Source organism: Atta colombica, unplaced genomic scaffold (assembly GCF_001594045.1).
Source record: "Atta colombica isolate Treedump-2 unplaced genomic scaffold, Acol1.0 scaffold50, whole genome shotgun sequence".
NCBI lineage: Eukaryota > Metazoa > Arthropoda > Insecta > Hymenoptera > Formicidae > Atta > Atta colombica.
In genome coordinates, this window is record NW_017259540.1 from 14,614 (window position 1) to 25,454 (window position 10,841).

General features: G+C 26.2%; 2 protein-coding genes across 4 annotated transcripts in view; both read right to left on the minus strand.

Annotated features, from left to right (window-relative positions):
• LOC108691707 (cytochrome P450 4c21-like) overlaps positions 1–8,134 on the minus strand; it is a gene marked incomplete at its 3' end in the record, with an annotated part of 22,742 nt that extends 14,608 nt beyond the window's left edge. The window contains exon 1 of the mRNA XM_018199570.1: positions 8,126–8,134. The remainder of the gene's footprint in view (positions 1–8,125) is intronic.
• LOC108691709 (cytochrome P450 4C1) overlaps positions 67–10,841 on the minus strand; it is a 23,129-nt gene continuing 12,354 nt past the window's right edge. For all 3 annotated transcript variants that reach the window (XM_018199573.1, XM_018199574.1, XM_018199575.1), the window contains exons 3-11: positions 10,679–10,788; positions 8,213–8,303; positions 5,729–5,923; positions 5,224–5,290; positions 3,616–3,742; positions 3,414–3,495; positions 3,192–3,304; positions 2,808–3,045; positions 67–1,152 (exon numbers count right to left, since the gene is read on the minus strand). In XM_018199573.1, the coding sequence (XP_018055062.1) occupies positions 812–1,152; positions 2,808–3,045; positions 3,192–3,304; positions 3,414–3,495; positions 3,616–3,742; positions 5,224–5,290; positions 5,729–5,923; positions 8,213–8,303; positions 10,679–10,788 (1,364 nt within the window). In that variant the 3' untranslated portion in view covers positions 67–811. The remainder of the gene's footprint in view (positions 1,153–2,807; positions 3,046–3,191; positions 3,305–3,413; positions 3,496–3,615; positions 3,743–5,223; positions 5,291–5,728; positions 5,924–8,212; positions 8,304–10,678; positions 10,789–10,841) is intronic.

Below are 10,841 nucleotides of genomic sequence, written 5' to 3' on the forward strand. Positions count from 1 at the left end.
TTTTTATAATTTCTTTTTTTTTTTTTCAGAACTATCATTATATTACAAATATTAATAGCTGTTTTAGAAGAATAGAAAAGAATTGTAAATTAATTTTTATTCGAATAGTGCCGATCTCTGTTCTAGACGTACCAGTTATCGAAATGATCTAGTAATCGACATTCTTTATTTATTTGCGTATCAATTTATTAACTCGACTATGCCTATGATGATTACTGGTCCGTAGAATGTCTAGATAACAATTACGGATCTAATTTTTTTATTTCAATTTTGGATACATTATTATTGATTTTGACAAGAATTTTTTTCAGCTAGTAATCGACAGATATGGCTCGAACGTGCTTCAGTGAACCAGTACATGTCACGTAAAAAAACGTATAAATAAATATGTGAAATATGATATGATAATGAAATATGATAATGAAATAGTAATATGTGTAAAACTGCGATCAAAACATAAAACTGTGATCTCGATTTATAATTCGAAGCTCAATTTATTTCATACAAGTTGCCAATACTCCAAAATCACACGAGATGTCAAACAATGTCTTTTAACTTCATAATGAAACAGTTGATCGAAATCACACAGGCTCGGTTGCTGCACATATTCGATTTAATCAATAGTGAATTCATATATTTAGGACTTTCACAATGTAACACAATATTATAAATACTTTCTTGAAACCAATAAAAATATTAGCTAGTCTCACGCTCGACAGAAAGCACTAAAATACGTCTTTAATGCATGAAATTTCGATTACTAGTATCTTGACGATTTCTGGGCCAACTATCTTATTTGATAACAAATTGTTCATTTCTTCGGCGTGAAATGCATTAATACATCTTCACTTGGTCGTAAAGTGAGAGAACCTTCGAATTTAATCGTGTCGACTGTTTTCACACTTTTCACTCTCCATTTCCTGAGAATAGCAGTCAACACGGTTTTTTCTTCGAGTTGAGCGAATTTCTGACCTATACAGTTTCTTGGTCCAGCGCTGAACGGAATATAGGCGTACGGATTTCTGTTCTTCGAGTTTTCTGGAAGAAAGCGATCCGGATCGAATTTCAATGGGTCCGGCCAAACCACCGGATTTCGGTGTGTTAATAAGATTGCCAACACGACCATAACACCTTTCGGAAGTATAAAATTATCTATAAAATAAAAGAAAAACAAATTAATGTATATACAGAGTGTTTCAAAAATGGATTCTTTGACAACATTCTAAGACGAAAATATTAATATGAGAAATCGAGATTATAATAGGTTTTAAATTAATAGCAATCAAAATTTACTGATCGGAGCTGATATTCGAGCGCTCAGACATGATAAATTGATTGATAAATGATAAAGGTATTTCAGGGCCCTCTCTCTTTCTCTCTCTCAATAACTCCAAGACTACATATAATAATAATACAAATATACAATGGCATTTTTAAGAAATTATTGTTGCTTCTATACGGAATCTAATTAAACATTACATACACATAATTAATGTCGGAGTACATAACAAAATATTAATTTAATAGCGAAATACTACATGTTTCAAAATAAATTCATAATCTACCAGAATTCTAGTTGAAATAACCAATTTCCAATTTACCAGAATTTAAAATAATCAGAATGTAATCTTCTATCAATCTAAATTTAACCAGAAATTTAGTAAGCTTAATTAGAATTCTGGATCGTTCATTTTCTACTATTCCAAACTTTTTTTTTCGTGTAACAATAGTATTTTTGACCACATTTATATAAATGATAATTTAACATTTTTCTTAAGAAAAACTATATAAATAAAAATTATTGTATATCAAAGCCGATCACACATGCTCGAAAATAAAACACGCAACACTCAGATCGCAGCGAGACGAAATACGTCACAAGACTGAGGAGAATTGTCATTTCCTAACTATATATAATAAATAACAGAGTATTATTTCATTCCATGTACTCTCCTCAAATATTAATAATATTAAACTGGCAGCAGAGATATGAAATTAAGAATGTTACAATAGAAAGTATAAGTAACATTGGTAATGTTTTATCCTAATAGTGCGAATCCTAAATTAGCTCAGCGTAAATGTATTAGACTATCGTTCTAGGGATCGTAAGTTCTCGTAAATCTTACCGACGATGCGTTTTTTAATAATTAATTAATTAAATAGTTAATAAGATAGAAAATAGGTATGCAAAACAGTAAATAATGCATTACAATGGGAAAATAAAAAGTAATAATAACAAAAAATTATTTTTTTCGTTAAGATATAAATTTTTTTATTATATAAAAGGGATTATTTGGTCCCAATTACCAAATTATTTTGTTTAAAACAATTAATAATTTGGTTGTATTTGTGATATAATAATTTCGTAATAACCATCTAACTTTGCTACTAAGTTCCAAATCTTGGTAGTAATAAATGTTTGATTTTATGTACTTTCAATTTATATTTGTCGTTACTACATTTTATAGTATAATTTACTATATGCAAAAATGATTTATTTTCTTAATACGTTTATGTCATATTATCAATTTTTTGATATACTTATACATTTAAAATGAATTTTTTCAGCTTTAAAATTTTTTTCAGATATCAATATGTGAAAATTTCCGAATTTGATTCGTTTTTGAATCAAAAAGATTCGATTCGATTTGATTCAGTGTAATGATTTCAGCTTCGATTCTATTCGATTCAATTTGGCAAATGCTGATTCGCACACTTTTAATTTAATTATTTTATTATGAATGAATTTACATATTGGTGCATATTTTGAAATTCTTACTTAAGTAGCAGATAAAGTTATGACCAACCTATTTTTACATCTTTCGATAATTCCCTTGTAATTATAGGTACACTCGGAAATATTCGGAGTGTCTCCTTTATGACTCTGTCGAGATACTTTAATTTCGACAGCTCCTTTAAACTGGCTGGTGTTTCTGAATCTCCGAAAACTTCCTCGAGTTCTTCATGAACTTTTGCCTGATGCTTTAAATTATTGCCCAAAAGAAAGAGCGTCCAAGTTATCGCAACTGCAGTTGTATCATGTCCCTATTAACATTTTTTATATTATTTTACATGTCCTTTTCATAGATATTATATATTTTATAGATATATCTTGTTAATTTAATTAAACGGAAAATTTTATGTATAATAATTGTAAAATTTTAATTTTAATTTTAAGTCGGACGTCTTACTTCAAACATGAATGTGTCAACTTGCGCTCTCAACTCATCATCGGTCAAAGGAGTATCAGATTTCTCATTCTGATCTAATAATAAATCTAAGAACGCCTGTCTCTTACGCTTACCTAATATAATAAATTTTATTAAATAAGGAATATATATAAAGTACCTAAATAAATTATGTATCTATAATCTGTATAAAGTACAATATATAATTCAAATTTACAATCGCACCTATATTAAATTCATTATCTTCATTTTCGAGTTCCGTATGGCCGTTTTGCGATTGTCGTTCAATTTTTCTCTTTCTTATCACCTATATAAAATTTATCGTGTCAGATGTAAATATGAACATTCTTCATAATAATATAAACATTTTAGTAAAACTTTAACTGTTTTAAATGGCTAAATACAAACATTTTTAGCATTTCTGTACCTCTTTTGTAAATCCATGTAATATATCAAGCGCTGATTTAAACTGTTTCCCTGTAGGCAGTAAATAGTACAACCATTCAATCCAATGCCACGGTCGAAATAGTCGTTTTGTTGTTAACGAGGAAGTTCTAAAAGTACGATTGTCGTTTAACTTACGTAAACTACATAATATGTAATTTTAATAATTAAGTATAAACATATTATGTAAATAATTATTAAAATTTATCATTAATTCTTAACACGCAAGTAATAATTCATTAGCTGTTTTATTAATAATACTGTCCGACAAAACATTTTTTGCAACACGAACATGAATAACTATTTTATATGTAATATAATATATTATGTTAGGATCGTATATATGATAACACAAATTATAGAAATTAAAGGTTTAAACAATCTAGCTGGATCTTATATAATATGATTCTTGTGTGAATTTATATACGTATATAGTGGTCCCAGAAACGCATGCCGAAATGATATTTCGGTCTTGAAAACGCTAACTCTACTAAACTACCATAGTAATATTATGAGTTAAATTGACTAGCAATTTAACAAATTTTTGATGCTTATTTGCATCTTCGAAACGATCTTAATAATACTGAATGACATATTAAAATCTGTAAATAATTAATTCTTATTGCGAAAAATTTTATCTCGATCGAGAATCGAATCCAGATCTCTTGCATTCCTTGGGATTATGCTAAACTTTTAGACTACCGAGGCTTTAGAGATATTCTTCGCAATAATGAACATATGAAGAAACAACGTCTCTTTAAGCGACGGGAATTAAACAATATAATATATTAGAACTATATATATAGAACTATATATGCGATAATTATAGTTTGTGTTATCACATATACGGTCCTATAATATATTGTTCATTTATGTCGCCTAAAGAGACATTGTTCCTTCATATGCCAATTATTACGAAGAATATCAGTATATAAATTCACACAAAAATCATACAAGCATTTAAGGTCCAGCTAGACCGTTTAAGACATTGATTTTTATCATTTTTTATGTATTTTTGATTTGTGAACGAAGTTGACTATCATATTACAATTTTGAGGCAAATAGCATTAAAGAAGCAAGAAATGACGATTGAGATTTTTGTGATATTGTTAGCTCGAAGGGAATTTTTAAAAATATCATTAATGATATTTATCATTAATGATACACGAAAGTACCATTAAAATTTCTAAATTTAAAATGCCTGTTGTTATAATATAATTTTTCATGTATTCAAAATGTCTTTTTTATGTAACGCACATGAGAAAAAAATTATTACCAAATTGCTATATCGTGAAAACAAAAACATATCGAAACAAAACAAAATGCAAAACAAGTTTTAAAAATTCTTTTCGCATAGTATTAACAAAAATTTAATTAAAACATTTTTTAATAATTAAAACATTTATTATTTATAATTTTATGAAAACTCTTAAATTTATCATTTTAATGTCATTATTCTTGAAATTGTAACGTAATTTAACAGATTTTTTTCATTATCAGCAAACAATGATATGGAAAATAATTATTCACACTCATGTTGGAAAATGGCGTTGGACAGTATGATAGCAGTATAAGAATTTTAAAAACTGACAGGTGTACTGTTGATGTATATTTGGTTACAACTTCTTGAGCATGTATATCCACACCCATTGCTGTTTCTGTAGACAATAACTAATATTATTGATAAATCCTTTTGTCATATTGCTTATAATAATACAATTAAAATTACCCTTTATATAACGATTTTTTCATAGCTATTATTTTTAAGAATGTTAGAAAGTTTACGAGTAATCGCCGTGTTTTTGTTCGTTGCTAATGCTAACGTTTCGTGAACATTGCGTCCAACGTTCACTTTATCAGGGCGAGGAGCGCACTAATACTAATACTAGATGTAGTATCAGTTCGCTCCTCACCCTAATAAAGCACGGCGATGACCCGCAAACCTTCTAGCATCTTTATCGTTTATATATTTTTTTATTATTCGTAAATTAATTGATAAAGTTTGCTGCATAAAATGACTATATCAATAAATAAAACGTATTTTCTCACAAAATATTATAATTATATACATTGTAATTAAAAACATGACACATTACCGCAGATAATATCGAGAGCAACATTGATAATAAAAGGGAAAATATTAACGGCTTTTCCTGGATCCTTTTCTATCTCTTTTTGGAGACACTTTGTCAGAATCTCTGCTTTTTCAAACACAATCATAGCAAATTGATCTAATACACTAAAATGGAACGTTGGCCCGATGAGTTTTCTATCGTGGAACCATTGTTCACCTGAAGCATTAAAATGTGATACACATATAAAAATAAAATTGTATAAATATCGCAAAAAATAAAGAGAGACTTTTACAAAAGAATACTTTTTAATTCACAAGGAAATACTTGCACGTGTAAATTCCATTATTTCTATTGTAATTTATAAGTTTTGAAATAATTTCGGCGATCAAAAAAAATTTTATTTTGCTAAAAAGCAAGAATTAATAAAATAGAATCGTTAATTATACGTAAAAATTTAAATATATTTGATATATATTTTTGCTTATATCGAAAATATAGTTTATATCGATAGCTTATATATGTATATAAGCTCATATATGGTAAATGATGAATTTTGCTCTTATTAGTTACTATTCATTATATTAGGTGTACTAAAAAGAAATTGTATTATTTTTCCATTCAAAAATAATGGATTTCTTTTTACTACACCTAATATATCTGTTACAACAAATTTATATAGGTTCGCTTTTATTCTGAGATTTACACTTGGGAATGTTTCCTTGTCAATTAAAAAAAAATAGATATTTTTTTTATCGTTTTTGTTTTTGATTTTCTATTTTCTTTACTTGTTAATACTGGATATTAACGATATAAATAAGAAAAAAGTTCGTGAAACACTGCACAATTTTCTAGCACGTGAACAACATAAATAATCAAATTAACTATACAGTCAAACTCTCTAATTGAACCTGTCTCGAAAAAAAGTGACTCAATTTTCAATCTTTTCATGAATGATTATATATTAAAGTAGCGTACATGATAAAAATAAGCCAAGGGTTAGACATGTATTTGAAATATTTTTATTTAAAACATATTATTTGCAATACAAGTGTATTTTGTTTTTCGTATTTTAACGAAGCACATGAAAGTATTATGTATTTTGTATTTAAAATTGAAAATTTTTTGGATAAATGTTTACTTTAGGGGAAACCTCTCTGATGACCTTGATCTTGACATAGATCTTGTTGTCTAGATCATGTCTAGATCTTGTTGTCTAGATCTCTGAGTAACCTCCAATTTTAGTTGTCGTTTATGTTTATTTGTTAAAAAGTTATTAAGAAGAAAAGTTTAAAAATGATTTTTTTTCACTACATATACAAAACAAAAATTTTCTGCATTAAAATATATTTTACGACTATCTATGCGAAGCAACTTTCATCGCACCTTTCCTCGATTGAGAGGTATACGACTTACATGCGAAGCGACTCCCATCTCATCTCTACCTCTGCTTCAGGGGCGCAGCAACTTGGCGAGATAGGATAGAATTCTCAATGCATGAAAAGTCATGTGTCTCTAAGAGGAGAGATAGTATGAAAATCGTTTGCGTAAAAAGTTACGTAAGCAAGAAAGATATGGAATAGTCTCTAATATTATATATAGAAATATACAGAAATAAGAACTATTTTTTCTAATTTTCTTTGTTTAGCCGAATAAACTTGTTGGAGATTACTCAGGCTCATGATTTTGATAACATATTTTAAAGTCAAGGCCATCGGAGAAGTCTGCTCTAAAATGTGAATATTTATCATTTTTTGTATACCATAATTCAAATAATAGATTAAGATAAGATTAACATAATTGAAGATTAAGATAATTGATTGTCAAGTATTTGAAATTCAAAATTTAAAATATTTTAATATATTTCGTATAATACGAAATACAGATATTTTTATGCGCTCCTTAAAGCACAAAATATAAAATATAATTGTAATACAAATACTTTTTTTAAAATAAAAGTATTCCAAATACATGCCCAGTCCTGAAACAATTTGCTATTTATTTTTAATAAAAATTTAAATGTAAGAGAAAAATAAATATGTAATAAATATCAGGACATGTATTTGAAATACTTTGATTTAAAACATACTATTTGCAGTACTAGCATATTTTGTATTTTTTATTTTAACGGATTATAAAAGTATTACGTATTTTGTATTTAACATCAAAAAATTGAAACTTTTTTATATTTTGTAATTCAAGTAATAAGATTGATTATCAATGTTAGTATTTAAAATACAAAATATAAAATACTTTCATAATCGTTTGTTATTAATACTAAATTAAATAATACTAAATTAAATTAATACTAAAATATAAGATACAAAATATTTTTATATGCTCCCATGAATTACAAAATACAAAATATTTTATGTAGTCCGAACAAACACAAAATACAAAATAAAATTGTCTTACCAATACCGTTTTGTAAATAAAAGTATTTCGAATACATGCCCAGTCCTAATAAATATGTGAGAAAAATAAATATGTAGTTTATTGTACGTTTACCTGTAGATGTCAAAAGTCCATTGCCCAACCAAGGTTTCAGCATATCATAGAAATCTCCTTTTGTGATATTTACAGTGCTAGGTAAAATATGCTATAATGTTCGAAAAAAATATAATCCAATAATATTCAAAGAAATAATATAAAAAATTTTTTATTTTTAATATACATTCATCCGCAAAAAACGGACCACTAAATTTTAGCACAAATTATTATATATATTTATATATTTATATATATATTTTTATATATAATATTTTAATATATAATATATTTTATAGAGTAGCGATATCACAACAAAAAATCATCATTGTGAGATTGTGTGTGTGTGTGTGTGTGTGTGTGTCGCACACGTATGTATAACATTTTTATATGTAAAATAAGTACAAAATATTTAATCTATAACGACATTATGAACAATATGGTTCAATCTTTTAAATCGTCCAATCCAAATTTTTTTTTATGAATATAAGATTCAGAGATCGTAAAAGAAAAGAAATGTCTCAAATAGCCCCGGTCTGTCATTAAGTTTAGAAGTAAAAGTTATCCATTTTGTAACTTTTTATTTTGAAACATAATTTTGTTTAAAAAATCATAGAAAAATGTTTCATATACGGATTTGTATGGAAATCAATGATCTTAAAAACTCATACACTTTTATGCCTGATAGCCAATTCCCCTGAATAACGCAATAGTTTGAATAAAAAATGTTTTTCCTTTCAATGTCTATTTTTAATGTCCGTTATTTTATAATACACTTTGTCAAATTTGATCTACATGGTTATTAATGAGAATGTTCAAACTCTTTAATTTAAGTTTTTTGGTACATCTCGTTAAAATTTTGTTTAGACATCACTACTCAAACATATTAAAAATTGTCCTAAAATTTAGTAATTCATTTTTTTGCTGATAAGTGTACAACAAATTTTAAGTGCTACAATAAATTTCGTCAATTATAAATAGAAAAAGAATTTACTGATTAACCCTAGTAAGTTCATTGATTCAACGTACCCTATTTTCAAATTGCTGTAACTTTTTTATAATATAATTTGAAGATCCGAATTGAGAGAAGAAGACTGAAAAAAACATTAACTATCCATAGATATGATAAATCTGCAAGGATATTTTTTGTACGTTATTCTCGATGTGAGAATGTATGAAAGTTCAAAGAGAGTACTGAGGATCCATACGTGACTAACTTGCAAGCTTTCGGCATATCCCTTTTCAGGATACCCCCTTATTTTTTATTAAATATATGTTTAATGATTTTGGAATAGTATAAAAATAAGTACATGAAAAGAATTAAAAAGAATTATATTTAATATAATTAAATAGAAATTTTTAAATTTTTGTCACTTTTCGGAGATCGCTCAACCGGGACGGATAATTGCTTTGGAGCGAGTGTTGTATCATCCTCTAAACTAAATCCTAATAAATTTAATTTTACATACTATAATAATATTTATACATGTACAATCATTTATCTATCATTTTGTATTGTTTAAATAATAAAATTTTATTTATTAATTGTATATATATATAGATTATATGTATAGATTTTTCAAAAATGTTGGTTTTCGATAATTCAAATAATTATTTTCTTTTTAGCGAGTCGTATTATCTTTTTTTTTTGATAGTCCAAAAAGATCAATTAAAAAAATCCTACTTCCTTCTTGCACATAAAATTTAAAATTTGAGAATTTTTTTCAAAGTAATTTTTTGCAAATTTTTCCAACATAAGTTCTTTGAAGCATTGTGATTAATTAAAAATAAAATATTATTTATTTGGTTTATTTATCTGCCTTTGCTTGATTTTGAGGTATAAATTTCATAGATTTTGAGATAAACAATACGTATTCAATCCAGAGATATAGTGTGACAAAGTTGCAGAGTTTCATAAATCTGTGACCAGAAATACCAGATTAGGTAATCAAAAATAATGACTTACTAGAGTTAATATTATTTATTAAAAACTTTGTTGTGTTAAATTTATAATTTATTTCGCTATTATAATAAAGAAATCTCTATTCTTCAGTAACAATACTAATAGTGACATTGTAAAATTCAATTTATTAAAGTAAATTTTTTATAAAAATAAAAGTTAATTTTTTTTAGTATATTTACACACAAGAAAATTTTTAGCCCATTTTCTGTTCTATCTTTACTAATAAATATTTATAAAATAATCATTTACATTGTACTAAATAGTATACAATAAAATTTGATTACTACACATTATAATAGAGACAAACAGGATTTCGATGTAATCTTTTCCTTTTTTTAATTTTTAGTTTTAAAATAATAAATTTATAAAAACAGTTATTATATAAACAGTTATTATATAAATACTTGAGAATGTTATATATCATCACAGTACACAAAGATGCTTCTTCGTGCTTAAATAATGTATTAATTATTGTAGAAAATATAACGGATGTTATTTTCTATTAGTAAATAAATTTTATTTACCTGCAAGTATTCTGGCTTAAATATGTTAATATAAGGTGTAATTCCGATATAGTGTACGAATATTCCTTCTTTACACTTCTCTATTTCCATAAGAAACAATTTCATGCGCTCTAATAATTAAATTTATTAATTTATTAATAATTTATTATTATTTATTTATACA